The sequence below is a fragment of the Odocoileus virginianus genome, chromosome 30 (assembly GCF_023699985.2).
Source record: "Odocoileus virginianus isolate 20LAN1187 ecotype Illinois chromosome 30, Ovbor_1.2, whole genome shotgun sequence".
Lineage (NCBI taxonomy): Eukaryota > Metazoa > Chordata > Mammalia > Artiodactyla > Cervidae > Odocoileus > Odocoileus virginianus.
The window spans coordinates 6,127,306-6,142,600 of record NC_069703.1 but is presented as its reverse complement, the minus strand read 5'-3'; the positions used below and the strand labels follow the sequence as shown (position 1 = coordinate 6,142,600).

General features: G+C 43.1%; 1 protein-coding gene across 7 annotated transcripts in view; it reads left to right on the top strand.

The window, feature by feature from the left end:
• The window catches only part of ANKRD44 (ankyrin repeat domain 44), a 311,038-nt gene that overhangs the window by 113,571 nt on the left and 182,172 nt on the right, over positions 1-15,295 (top strand). For all 7 annotated transcript variants that reach the window (XM_070458494.1, XM_070458489.1, XM_070458495.1 and 4 more), the window contains exon 2: positions 8,424-8,507. In XM_070458494.1, coding sequence (XP_070314595.1) covers positions 8,424-8,507 — 84 coding nt within the window. The remainder of the gene's footprint in view (positions 1-8,423; positions 8,508-15,295) is intronic.

Genomic DNA, 15,295 nt, shown 5'->3' with positions numbered 1-15,295 from the left:
CCATCAGGAAAACATAAAGGAAAGTGAAACCATGTTTGTTTATAATAACCTTAAACAGTAAAGTTTCATGTCCCATCCAGAAGACATAAATATGGGGCACAGCTGGATGAGTCAAGAGAGATGATGTATTATTCAGGTGAGTCGCTGTTATTTTGGTTTTATAGATTAGACCTCTGAGTACAGTGAGTCTGTACAGCATTTTTGAGGTTTCCCAGGGTAACAAAGGCCAAACCAGACTCGGTGTGGTTCTTTCTCCCTTTCCTGTAAATAAACACTTTTTCCCCCAGTATGAAGGGTCCCTCTGCTTTACTGGTGGTGTTGACTGGGTTAGAAGCCTAACTTGATTTATTTGCTTTGTAATTTTGAAGGAGATCTCCCTGAATCCCATGCACTTGTCTGTGAAAGTTTTTGATCTTATTACCTCAAAAATCAGCACTAATCACTATTTTTTATTGAGCGTTGGCCTTGTACGGGAGATATGACATATGTTATGTCATTTCTTAAACGTATCTTATAAAATGGCTCAGTTCCGTTCAGTTGCTCAGTCATGTCTGACTCTTTGAGACCCATGGGCTGTAGCTCACTAGGCCTCCCTGTCCATCACCAACTCCCAGAGCTTGCTCAAACTCATGTCCATCCAGTCGGTGATGTCATCCAACCATCTCGTCCTCCGCGTCCCCTTCTCCTCCTGTCTTCAGTCTTTCCCAGCATCAGGGTCTTTTCCAGTGTTGGTTCTTCACATCATATGGCCAAAGGATTGTAGTTTCAACTTCAGCATCAGTCCTTCCAATGCATATTCAGGACTGATTCCTTTTAGTATGGACTGGTTGGATCTCCTTGCAGTCCAAGGGACTCTCAAGAGCCTTCTCCAACACCAGAGTTCAAAAGCATCAATTTTTTGGCGCTCAGCTTTCTTTATGGTTCAACTCTTAACACCAATACATGACTACTGGAAAAACTGTAGCTTTGACTAGATGGACCTTTGTCAGCAAAGTAATGTCTTTGCTTTTTAATATGCATCTGGGTTGGTCATAGCTTTTCTTCCAGGGAGCAAGCATCTTTTAATTTCATGGCTGCAGTCATCATCTGCAGTGATTTTGGAGCCCAGGAAAATAAAGTGTCACCCTTTCCATTGTTTCCTCATGTATTTGCCATGAAGTGATGGGACCAGATGCCGTGAGCTTAGTTTTTTGAATGTTGAATTTTAAGCCAGCTCTTTCACTGTCCTCCTTCATTTTCATCAAGAGCCTCTTTAGTTGTTCCTTGCTTTCTGCCGTAAGGGTGGTGTCATCTGCATATCTGAAGTTATTGATATTTCTCCCAGCTATCTTGATTCCAGCTTGTGTTTCATCCAGCCCAGCATTTCACATGATGTACTCTGCATGTAAGTTAAATAAGCAGGGTGACAATATACAGCCTTGATGTACTCCTTTCCCTATTTGGAACCAGTCTGTTGTTCCATGTCTAGTTCTAACTGTTGCTTCTTAACCTGCATACAGATTTCTCAGGAGGCAGGTAAGGTGGTCTGCTATTCCCATCTCTTTAAGAATTTCCCACAGTTTGATGTGATCCACACAGTTGAAGGCTTTGGCGTAGTCCATGAAGCAGAAATGGATGTTTTTCTGGAACTCTCTTGCTTTTTCGATGATCCAACGGATGTTGGCAATTTGATCTCTGGTTCCTCTGCCTTTTCTAAATCCAGCTTGAACATCTGGAAGTTCTCGGTTCACGTACTGTTGGAGCCTTGCTTGTGGTTTCCTCATCTATAAAACAGGGTCATCATTACAAGACCCTGTTTTATAGATGAGGAAACCATGGCTAAGATTTAACCTGAAGTCTCTTTGATACCATACATGAGTCTCCCTCCTGTGGCAGAAGAGAGATCTCGGGTCTGTAAAAATCAACATTGCTTCCAGATTTCAAGCTTACAATTACTGTTGTTTCATCATTTCCTTTTACCTAACCTTTTGTAAGCATCTAGGAGCAACATTAACATGCTTGGGTTTCTTTTTTCCTCTGGCCAGTGCTCCTCTGGTGAAGGTGCTAATGAGCACTCTTAAAGAGCAGAGAGATCTCTCTTTAAGGAGGATCTCAGGAAAGGAAGGTGAGGCAAAGGAAATGAATGTTCCAGAAACTGAATAACTGGTCCTTGAATAATTATATCATAGTCAGTGCCTCCGTGTCATAATCATTTTGGAAAGGGTTGGATAAATTAATTTTTCTATTTTCTGATTAACTGTAGTTCTTCTTTCACAAGTATAAAGTTAATCTCTACAATAGAGTATTACCGATACTTTGAGTTTTATGCTTTTTTCTGTTTTTAATAAAAAATTGGAAATATTATAGATACTCTGGCGTAGTTTGTAGGAGACATTTTCAGTCATGTAGTCTTGCATTAAAAATGTTTATGAGGACTCAGTATATTTTGTATAGTTCTTAAGGGAAACAGATTCTCATTTTACGATCATTATTGTCTTTCTATGATGGAGTGAACTTCTCCCCAAGTAAGGAGTGATCTGTATTCAGGAAGCACTCAGTGGCACTCTGTCAGCAAATCACACAGCAGGCAGGACCCACATGAATAGAGCTAACAAGTTCTGTCCATTAAATCTAGTGACTTGAGCAAATTTTTATTATCCTTTTATAAAAATGCAAGCACTACCTCACACAAAAACCAGTTGTTACCTAATGAAGTGTTTCAGCATGTTCATATAAGTTGATGGTTTCACATGGTCAGATTATTGCTATATCAGCTATTAGCTACTAATAACATGCTCCCATCCCGCTTTAATGACATACTGTACTCAGAATACTTAAGTGTGGACAGATGTTTAGGAATATCATTTTTCCCTCTTGACTATTGATTGATCCCCAAGACTCACTCCTGATTAGAATGCAAGATGTTTTCATTTAGACTTGGAATCTTTACTTACTCAGTCTAATCAGAAAAAGACAAACAGCACACCAACAACTTGGAATGTAATGCTGGAGCATCTTCTTGGACTTCTACCATGGGCTGTATTTTCAGATGCTCAGCGACAGCCTCTATCACTCTGCTTATCTTCCAAAACCAACATATTAGAAAAGAATACACAGCTCTGACAAATTGAAAGTGAAATGCACTATACAGTGGTTTTAGCTAAAATCAAATCAAATTGGAAACTTCAGTAGAAGATTTTGGAGGGTGCTAACCGATGGGGATCTGTCATTGCAAGACAGGACGGAGTGGATCCTTTAAACCACCTGTGCTTTCCTCATAGCTGGACTTTATTCCTAAGCCAGTGGCATATCTGATACCACTAGTAGCACTTTTTAAAAGTGCAGTTGAGGAAATAATTGGATTTTGTACATGAAGAAAATAATTCTTTAACACCTGGGTTTTAAATAGCTTTATTCTTACTTCCTAAAAACCTGGACCCTCAGGGATTAATAGGAAAGTGTAAAAAATGTTTGTTTTGGGGTGGAATTCAGGTTGTGTTTACTTATTACTAAGAATTCTCCCAGAAGCTTGAATCCTTTCGTGTCTTGAATAAAGTGGATCCTCCAGCTACCTTAATTACACAACTTGAATTCACTCTTTACCTCCCAGGTAACAAATTACCTTCTTGCTCCCCCTAGTGGAATTGTTACTCTGCTTCACAGTCTGAGAACGCTGCTGTCAGTACATTATTTGATTTAGCATCTTGGGGAATTAGCTGTTTTCCTCATTTGTTCTCAAAGACTGAGAATAAAATAGAAAAATGCTGTAGTGGGTGGGCTGATAGGGGATGTGGGTAGTGAAAGTGGCTTTTTGCAGATAGATTTTCAGTTCCTGATGTCAGCAATGGCCACATTGTTCCTGATGGTTGCCAAATTCAAGGGGCTTCTGCTCTGCTCTTCTGTCTTAGAGGGGTCAAATGCCATCCGGCTGGCAGACAGTCACCTCTAGAAGGCAGCTGTTCACACTCTGGCGAGTGTGAACGGCCCTACCAGTTCACTCTTCTCCCAGTAGAGTGCTGGTGGTTGGTGGTATTGAAGACAATGACAGGTACCGTCTGAGTATTGACCCCCTACTGGTGCCGCTGGTTAAGCAACCCAGGAAGTATCCTTCTGAGTCCACATGAGGGACTGTGCCAGTATCCACAGCACAAGGAAATCATTTCCAGCCTACAGCTGCTAAACATGCTAAAACAGTTCTGGTAACTGAAGCTGCATATCTCTTTTTAAGAATTTAAATTTCTTTAGGGATTGATAACCAGTGGTTTCATGACATCAGAATCTCTCTCTTTTCCCTGCCACTGTTTGTTTTTCACAACTCTGACTCTTGTTAAAAATGTGTTTATTCAAATTTGCACACAAAGCACTTGTATTTTGTATATGCTGGCATTGAAATGGGTGAAACTTCTAAAAAAAATTCTTGTATGTGCCAAGGCTTGGGACTCTGTTCTTTGGCATGGAAGGCCCTATCAAGGTCAAGGCAAAAATACAGTGATTTCCAAATAAATAGTCAACGGAGTATAAGTACTTGGTACTTATGAACAAGAGTACTGTAATTAGAATATTCCTTCTTTCTTAAAATCATGTAATAGAGACAGTATTTAGATGTATCTTTTCCCAAATATTTATTCTCAGGGCAAGTGTTTGCCTAGGGAAAAATAAAACAGCAGGATCCAATTAAAATCCCAACAAAAGGGAATGTCAAAGTGTTATATGATGTGTTTTATTTGGAAGTGTTAGGTAGTTAGAATCGGGAAAAGGAGTCCAAAATGGCAGTGGCTAAAAGACAAGGAAGGGAAAAGCCCGCGAAAATAGAACAGAGGAAGGTCAAAGGAAGGTCGGAGGGCCGGAGTGAGGACTTCACGTAGACCGGTGCTCCTGCCTAAGCCCAGTTTGCGTAGGGCAGGCCCAGGGGGAAGAAAAAAACACACAAAAAGAGGAGCAAAGTGCGCTTTCTCTCTCTCTCTCTCTCTCTCTCTCTCTCTCAGACAAAGAACCGAGGCGCGTACACTTGCCTGACAGAAGTGTAGAGAAAAAAAGAAATGCCTGTACTGTGGGTTTTTTTTTTTTTTTTTAGAGAAGTACCACTAGCTCAAGAGTTATAGGAATTTAGTTCAAGAACTTCGTGCATGCAAACACATGGCAAAGCATGTGTCTGAAGTTCTGATTTGGAATCTCATAGTGCCTGGATTCACAGTTGTGAAAACAGTGATGTCACAGTGACCATACAGCCCAGCTGGGGCAGAAATGTCCAGTTAGCCAGACTTCAGAGAACCGGCACTTTTCTATTCCACAGGGAATGGGAGGGATTTGTGTGTGAATCAGCATGTATCTCTGTGCATACAGACATGAATGTAGATGCAGATGAGTACAGACATGGGCAAAATGTAGCCATGTATACGTGGGTTTATTGGTGTGTACATGTGACTGAAAGAATTACAATTGTCAGCTTCTTTCCAATGGATGCTAGGAGTTCTGAGCATTGATGATACTCCCCAAAGCAGCTTTTAGCAGAGGGAGACACTGAGGAAGTATGCATGCCATCCTCTGCTGGGAATTCTCTGCATTGATGATAACCTTCGGGTGGGTCTCAGGGACTGGGCCTGGAGGTGTTTGGAAAGTTCCACACTCCCTGGAGGGCTGTACTGGCATCCTTGTCTGGCAGCTTTGCAGGGTGGCTCTCCTTGGGTACATTCCAGCCATAGCTTGGAACCCTTGCGTTTCTTGAGTGGTGTGAGGTCTGAATATCTGCGTGCATTCTTTCACTCAAGAGTGAAGAGGAGCTTTGCTTATCTAGCTGTGTTTCCTTAAAGTGACTAACCAGTGGTGCATTAAACTGGGGTGGGTTTGTTTCTCAGAATCTTAACTTCTCAACTGTTGATTGATCACTGTTGACTCAACACTAAAATCTCATCTGCCTCTGCTTGTCATCCCTCAGTTATTGGGGTTTGGTATTTGCTTTCTCTTAAGGTTCAAAAAGGCAGAATAATATGCACAAGCATTTGGCAACAGGCACAGCAGATAGAGAATTATGAAGTTGATATGCCAGAGTCAGATATTTTTGTTGAAATCCTGACTTTACATGACTGTCTATTTTACTTGAAATATGGTCCTTGCCTTGAGGCAGGGTGTCTGGAGACGTGGCAAGTAGTCAGCAAGTGTAGGGAAGGAACTTATTATCTTGGGCAGAGTGCCAGCTCACACCAACTGGTCAAACTTGCATTCTTTTCAAGACTTCTTTCCTGCTACTTAATTGTTGGTAATTTGAGAAACTATCTTTGAATCAGACACCTTGGCAAGAAGGTAGGATTAAGAGAGTGTTCGGGACCAAAAAGAGATATACATCTGTCTACTTGGTGGAAACTTTGATGGCAGAGGAAAAACTGTGATTCCTGACAGGTGGTAATACTTATCTACAGTTTCATATTTTTTTTTTTGGCCACGCCCTGCATCATGAGATATCTTAGTTCCCTGACCAGGGATCAAACCTGTGTCCCCTGTGTTGGGAACACAGACTCTTAACCACTGGGCCACCAGGGAAGTCCCTAACATTTTTTTAAATATAATGTTTCCTTAAGGATTCTCACCATGTTCTACTGATAATACTTAACTTGGTCCCCTCAAATAACAAGGAATATCATCAAAACATGTAAGAAAGGCAACAGGAAGGTAAAAAAGAGAAAAGAAAGTTTGTAGGGAAAGTCAGGACTTGGAATTTCATATAGATTACATAGAGATTGAGGCAGATAATTCTAACCATGTCACTTTAGGTCAGTGCTCACGGTTCCTGATAACTAAGTGGGTGATTATTAGAAGTCTGGGTTCTCTGACCCCACCCCAGAATCTCCAGGGGAGAGATCTGGGAATATTGTTTTAGTAAGCATCTTAGGTGATACTTACGATCAGACAAGTTTGGGAAACTGCCACCATCCAATTGCCTGCAAGGGCTAAAGTATTTCCAAAACTTATAAGTAAATATATGTATGTTGCGTGTGCATGTGAGTTATTACCAAGGTTTTAAACTTTGAAAAAAAAATTGTCAAATGCTCCATATTGACATCACAAACATTTCTTAGTGAAAACATCTGTTATTTGGATAGGGTTGTGTGGCTTCCCATGTGGCGCTAGTGGTAAAGAGACCACCTGCCCATGCAGGAGACGTAAGAGACCTGGATTCCATCCCTGAATCAGGCAGATCCCCTGGAGGAGGGCGTGGCAGCCCACCCCAGTGTTCTTCCCTGGAGAATCCCATGGACAGAGGAGCCTGGTGGGCTACAGTCCGTGGGGTTGCAAAGAGTCAGAGACGACTGAAGCGAATTAGCATGCAGCGTGTAGGCTTATAGAAGGTTTTCCCATTTATTATCTCAGTTGTTCCTAAAACCAACCCTTTGATGAGTTGGACAGCAGAGATCATGTTTGGCCCCAGATCACATATGGGAAATGGGCTCAACATGTAACTGGCAAGCGGCAGAACTGGCTTTGAACCGGATCCTTCGCCATGTGGGGGAGCCCAGCACCAACCCCAGAGCCCACTCCTTTTGCTCTTTTCTCCCACACCCTGGTCACCAGGCTGATGGCTGCATTTCCAACACACCAGGCTCTTTGCATATCCGCACCTTTCCACACTCCAATTCCCTGGCCACTGTATCCTTCTTTCTCTTTGCAAACTCACAGGCATTCATGAAGGTGCCTTCCATGAAGCTTTTCTGGACACTCTTCTCACCCTACCACCCAAGCGGAGCCAGTTTTTCTTTCAGCTGGCTTTCCATCAAGTTTATAAATCCTTCTCCCTTGTGTTGGGCTTGCTTAATCTAGGTGAGTTCAATGATACATGTTTAGTAATGCCTCCCTTCTTCCTCCCCACCCCGCCGTTATACCACTTATTTTGAATAGATGGGAAAGTAATCACCTCTAAAGCACTCAATGCTCATTGGCTAAGCTATGGGAAGTGTTGGGGGAATGATTTAAAGGCTTTTCCAAACTTTGACCAAAAAAAGCAAGTGTTCAGGAGGCCAGAAACATGGCCACTAACATCGTCTAGGAACAGAATTGTTTAAAAGGTCCAGGGAGCATTGTCTAATGAGAAACTGGGGAACGGCAGGGGGTCCTATGCACAAAAACACAGATTTGGTAGTTTTCTTGATAGGTAATTTAAGGACCATCCAAGGACATTTTCAACTAGTGGTGATTTTCATGTTACACTCATAGCCCCAGATTAGATGTGACTGTCCTGTCATGGCTTTCAAATCATATTATAGTTATTTCTTGATGCAAATAACTCCCCTACTGGACTTGGAGCAAGGGTGGACCTGAGCCATATTCATCTATATCTGCCAATTGATAATTGTTGAATAAACTTTTGGGGAATAGATCTCCTATCCATCTGCATCTGAGTACAATCCAATTATTTAATTATAGTTCTAATTCCAGTTCTCCTGTGTTTACAGCCACCACTGGTCCAAGCAATCTTCAGCGGTGATCCAGAGGAGATACGGATGCTCATCCACAAAACAGAAGATGTGAATGCTCTGGTAGGAGATGCTCTGGCTTTGCCTGCCTAGACCCTCTTCACTTTTTCTATGCTGTGGACCTTTTTGGTGTCTGGTGAAAGCCCTGGCATACTTCTCAGAATTCTGTTTTGAGATGCTCTAAATCAAATATATAGTATTCAAATGGAAATCAATTATTTTGAAATATAGTTATTGAATCAGAATTTTCATATAATGATATGTGTTTATCAGCACATTTAAGTGGCAAGAATCAGTAGGAGATCTAATAATGGCCATTATTTAAAAATAATGATGAGCCTGATCAACATTTTGTGTTACCTGCCACCATTCTAACGTGGCATGAATGCACCTATGATTTCTGCCGACACTAAGGTTTGCTGCCTGCATTCGTAATGTGAAGTTTCAGTTAGAAGTTAGTGAAAATAGAGATAGAAACTTTGTTCTAGAGAACCCATGCCTTACCAGCAGGAGTTGACAAACTATGGTTTGTCACCTGTTTTTGTATAAGCTACTGGCTAAGAATGGTTTTTATTTTTTAAATGGCTGAAAAAGAATGAAAAAAAAGAATATTTTGTGACTTAGGAAAATTGTATGCAATTCAGATTTTGATATCTACGAATTAAGTTTGTCTGGAACACGGGAAGGACAGCTTTCCTCCTGTAGCAGCAGAGTTGAGTAGCTGTGACAGAGACAGTATGTGGACTGCCCAGGATATTTACTCTCTGGCCCTTTCAAGGGAAAAGTTGCTGCCCTCTGCACTAGAGGGTCGCAGAAGGCAGTGGCACCCACTCCAGGCGGAGCCTGGTGGGCTGCAGTCCATGGGGTCGCAAAGAGTTGACTCGACTGAGCGACTTCACTTTCACTTTTCACCTTCCTGCATTGGAGAAGGAAGTGGCAACCCACTCCAGTGTTCGTGTCTGGAGAATCCCAGGGATGGCGGAGCCTGGGGGGCTGCCGTCTATGGGGTCACACAGAGTCGGACACGACTGAAGTGACTTAGCAGCAGCAGCACTGGAGGGTCCATGAACCTGGAATGAGTGGATGAACTTGGCATCCTGTGTGTATCCTGAAATCATACGTAATATGTGCAGGCACTTGTGGACATTTTGTTTAATGAAAGGGTCAAGGCATTTCAACAAACTATTAAAAGGGTTCATGATCCCCTAAAGGTTAAGAACCACTGAATCTGGAAGTTCTTGAAATAAAACTGCAATGAGGAAAAGTGAAAAGAGTTAGTCAATAATTTATCCTTTTAATAGTTTCCTAGACCTAGATGGAACAAGCAGTTATGAATAGTACGTGCTACTAATTCTCTTAATGTAATGCAGTTACCTACATGTTCCAGTCTGTCAGGGAGAGGAGTTCTCTTTGAAGTCCCAAGTGTTCAGGAGAGACAACAGACTCAGACGCATCTATGGTGCAAGAAGAGGTTTGCCACCGGGAAATGCATTCTGTCTGAGGTTGCATCTCTGTCCGCTCAGCCACAGGTTTTATTCAGAAGGCGAGTCATCGCTGCCACCCATTGCTCTGTGGCAGTGTAGGTTGCTGTGGCTTTTTGAAAAAGCTCTTGGCAGTTTCTCCCCAGCTGGCCCTGACAACAGCAGAGCAATGTGCTGTGACATTTTTGCCAGGTAAGCACAGATGAGGTCAGGGCCTGACTACTTGAGAAGGCAACTGGACATCTGTCTAGGGCCCATGGGGCCCTGTACTTCTGAGAGGAGGCGAGGCAAGCAAGCTGATAATCTATGTTCTGACATCACCAGAATTCATCTAGCCTATTCTGTGTTGTGAGCCACACCCAGGCCAGCCCAAGGCAAGGTTACTATCTTCCCTGATAATCATCAACAAGCAGGACTTTTGTCAGTCCTGTACACCAAGAAAGAGCTTACTGTCCTCTGAAAGCCTTTTATTTCTCCCTAGGAAAGTGACACCCAGCTGCTGGCTGGTAAAAATGCAGTTCAGTTCAGTTCAGTCGCTCAGTCGTGTCTGACTCTTTGCGATCCCCTAAATCGCAGCACGCCAGGCCTCCCTGTCCATCACCAACTCCCGGAGTTTACTCAAACTCATGCCCATCGAGTCGGTGATGCCATCCAGCCATCTCATCCTCTGTCGTCCCGGTCTCCTCCTGCCCCCAATCCCTCCCAGCATCAGGGTCTTTTCCAATGAGTCAGCTCTTCACATGAGGTGGCCAAAGTACTGGAGTTTCAGCTTCAGCATCAGTCCTTCCAATGAACACCCAGGACTGATCTCTTTGTTGGATCTCCTTGCAGTCCAAGGGACTCTCAAGAGTCTTCTCCAACACCACAGTTCAAAAGCATCAATTCTTTGGCACTCAGCTTTCTTCACAGTCCAACTCTCACATCCTTACATGACCACTGGAAAAAACCATAGCCTTGACCAGGCGGACCTTTGTTGGCAAAGTAATGTCTCTGCTTTTTAATATGCTATCTAGGTTGGTCGTAACTTTCCTTCCAAGGAGTAAGCGTCTTTTAATTTCATGGCTGCAGTCACCGTCTGCAGTGATTTTGGAGCCCAAAAAAATGAAGTCTGACACTGTTTCCACTGTCTTCCCATCTATTTCCCATGAGGTGATGGGACCAGATGCCATGATCTTAGTTTTCTGAATGTTGAGCTTTAAGCCAACTTTTTCACTCTCCTCTTTCACTTTCATCAAGAGGCTTTTCAGTTCCTCTTCACTTTCTGCCTTAAGGGTGGTGTCATCTGCATATCTGAGGTTGTTGATATTTCTCCTGGCAAACTTGATTCCAGCTTGTGCTTCTTCCAGCCCAGCGTTTCTCATGATGTACTCTGCATAGAAGTTAAATAAGCAGGGTGACAATATACAGCCTTGACGTACTCCTTTTCCTATTTGGAACCAGTCTGTTGTTCCATGTCCAGTTCTAACTGTTGCTTCCTGACCTGCATACAGGTTTCTCAAGAGGCAGGTCAGGTGGTCTGGTATTCCCATCTCTTTCAGAATTGTCCACAGTTTATTGTGATCCACACAGTCGAAGACTTTGGCGTAGACAATAAAGCAGAAATAGATGTTTTTCTGGAAATCTCTTGCTTTTTTGATGATCCAGCAATTGGCAATTTGATCTCTGGTTCCTTGGCCTTTTCTAAAACCAGCTTGAACATCTGGAAGTTCTTGGTTCACGTATTGCTGAAGCCTGGCTTGGAGAATTTTGAGCATTAGTTTACTAGCATGTGAGGTGAGTGCAATTGTGCGGTAGTTTGAGCATTCTTTGGGATTGCCTTTCTTAGGGATTGGAATGAAAACTGACCTTTTCTAGTCCTGTGGCCACTGCTGAGTTTTCCAAATTTGCTGACATATTGAGTGCAGCACTTTCACAGCATCATCTTTCAGGATTTGAAATAGCTCAACTGGAATTCCATCACCTCCACTAGCTTTGTTCATAGTGATGCTTTCTAAGGCCCACCTGACTTCACGTTCCAGGATGTCTGGCTCTAGGTAAAGATTAGGGGAGGTTAACTGCTGTCACAGGTAGACTCAAACATAGAGATGTTTAGTTCTCTTATGAGCAGGGTAGAGGGGTGGGTCTTTTCTATATAGAGTCCCAGGTATCAGCATGTAGCTTCTAAGGTCGTTCAAGGGGTGTGTCAACAGCCCAACAGGAAGAGAAAAAAAGAATGTGGAGGCAAAGTGTGGGAGGGTTTTATGGGACAGCTCAACAGTGGCATAATCACTTCTACTTACATCCCACGGCCCAGAACTCATCCCACGCCACAGCTAACTACAGAAGAGGTTGGGAAGTTAGTGTAACTGTATCCCCAAAGTGTCAGAGAACAGTGACTTTGGTGAACAAGTTGCCGTCTTGGCTACACCAATTTCTGGTTTTAGAGAATTTTAGGTAATTCAAGTGGTACCCCGTAGTTGTCTGTGTAGTGTCTCGTTAATTTGACAGTTAATTACTGAGTTTGGACCCTGTGTAAGGTGCTGGAGATACAGCAGTTGAAAAAGATATTTCTTTCCCTTGTCAGCTAATGTGGCAGAGAAGGCAATAAGTGAGAAATCATACCATATTGTATTTCTGAAATGGAAAATCTGGGGCACTCTTTAGGGGCCTGTGTTAATCATGAGGGACTAATGAAGTGAGGTATAAACTGAGGCCGCTGTGGAAAGTGCTTTGTATTTGCTGTTGGATGTGTGGCAGCTGTTGGGTGAGACAGCAGAAGAGGGTGGGATAAAGAGAGAGAGAGAGAGGAATAAATGAATGAATGAGTGGTTAAATGAGTGAATAATGGAGAAGGAAATGGCAACCCACTCCAGTATTCTTTCCTGGAAAAGTCCATGGACAGAGGAGTCTGGCGGGCTGAAGTCCATGGGATTACATGACTGAGCATGTGTGCACGAGGGTGGAGGGAGATGGGTTGGTAGCAATAAAGTGGTAGAACTAAAAAAAAAAAAAAAATGAGTGAATAAACACGGCCAAGAGGAGCCTGAGTTCTTAGGTCATTCGTGTGGCTCTTTTGGGTCCACAGACTCTTTCCTTCCCTCATACCTCTTACAGCCTCCTACCACCCGGGAGACATATTGATTAAAGTTCTAAGTTGATTCTTATTTAAAAAGGAATCGGGGAAGGCCTTCTTCCTGTGTCACAGAAATTAGGGAGTAGCCTATTAAAGCAAGCGTCAGAAAGACAGAGGTCATCTTTAAGGTGAGCGCCGGGGGCAGCTTTTCGAAATCCCTGGAATCCTGATATGCCTTGCTTGTCAGGTCTTCTCCTCATGACCTTGTCATGGGTGGGATCTTGTGTGCTGGCTCCCAGCAGTATTTGCTGTTGGATGTGTGGCAGCTGTTGGGTGGGACAGCAGAAGAGGGTGGGATAAAGAGAGAGAGAGGAATAAATGAATGAATGAGTGGTTAAGTGAGTGAATATACACGGCTAAGAGGAGCCTGAGTTCTTAGGTCGATTGTGTGGCTCTTCTGGGTCCACAGACTCTTTCCTCCGCTCATACCTCTGGCAGCCTCCCTCTTCACATCCCCCTTTCCCGTCCTCAGGTGAGCATAAAGGTCATTTGCTCCTCTCTGTTATCAGGTGTGTTGCAGACACTGCACCGTCCTCTTCACTGGTTTTCCTTTGTCGGCATCCCTTCAGGATCAGTCACAGTGACTGCTGGAGGTGGATTAGACAGTTGAGGGGAAGTGATCGTCAACGAAGGGCATAGGGAGATGGAAGATAAATCTGGATTAGAAATCTAAACCTGAAGATTCATTTTGGGATGGAAGAGTGGCTGCTCCCAGACATTTCAGTGTCACAGAGGGGAAGTAAATCGGGGAAGCACCTCTTGCTAGCGAGAAGACAGTTTTTGTCTTCCCTTCTCATCCTTTGCTTTTCTCTCTTTATCCCTATTTAGTCACTTCCTTTTCCTTCTCTGCTCTAGGCTCTGACTTTTTTGCTCTCTTTTTTCTTCTTCATCTTTATGTACCTTTTGATGGGTTGCCTATTCTTTGGTATAAATATGCTTTGATTAACTGATCCTGATAGAGGGAGAGCCTCATTCAGCTTTGCCTCTCTGCGTTTTTCCAAACTTTATTTCCCAGCAGCGGTATGCATCAGCCAAACGGAATTACTCAACCTACTGGTATTTATTCTTTTCTCACTTCTCCACTGTTCTGATCGCACCTGTCCTTTCAGGCCTACTGTTGATCTTTGCTCTGTTAAGTTGGCCTAATTTTCAACTTCCTTTCTGCTGCCTTCTCTTCCACCTCCCAAATCCCTTAGCTGTTTGTACCTCACTGAGTACTTTACTTGAGTTATTTATGTCTGTGTTTTACTTTTGAGAAACTGTGTGTTTGATGACATGACTGCTATGTCATTCATTCTCATTTGCTCAGTGGCCCAGTCCAGTCCTTACAACACACGTTGAGTGAATGACTAAACCTGCTTTATTACTTATGTTGAGCCAATTTGTGGTTGCCTATTTTAACTGTTAAAAATGTATTTATGTTTTACTGTTGGCTGTGCTGGCCCTCATCGCTGCAGGGGCTCCTCACTTTCGGTGCGCAAGTTTCTCATTGCGGTAGCTTCTCTGGTTGCACATCGCGGGCTGTCGGGCACAGGCTCAATAGTTGTGGCTCACAGCCTTAGGTGTTTCGCGGCATGTGATATCTTCTTGAATCATGGGTCGAACCCGTGTCCCTTGCATTGGAAGGCTAATTCTTTACCACTGAGCCACCAGGGAAGCCTGCCTGTTTTTCAACAAGCACAATGGTGGCCAGATAGTTCTGGACAAGTAGCCAAATAGTTCTGACTTGGTTAGTGGCCCTCAGTTCTCGGCTGTAAGGTTGAAAATTCTCTTCCTAAGATTGAAAATTCACAGATGGATTTGAGGAGCCATGGAACAATCAGGAAGGGTCATCTGAGTCTCTTTGTGGTTTCCCTGGTTGCTGGCATGCCAGAGCCTGGAAATGTGGGAAGACAGTTATATGTTCTGAGAGATCCATTCAAGTTGACCCATATGTGGCTGATAATAGAAAGATTTAGAAGCTTCTATCCAACTAGTTAAATTGAGGTAGAGCATCTGAAGTCTAGATGAATGTAGAGATTCTGAAAACCAAAATTTGAACTCAATAAAGACATTTTGGGGATTATGCTCTGACCACATGACATCAGCAGACCAGTCACTGCATACCACACTGAAATAAGGACAGGGACAAACTGGGGCTTGTCAATGGCAAATGGAAACGACAGGGAGGGAACCGTGCCCAGTGAGGAGTGGTGATGGTTTAGACTTGGGAAAGATGAGAGCCATATCTGAAATAGTTCAAACACTGTCAAATTAAA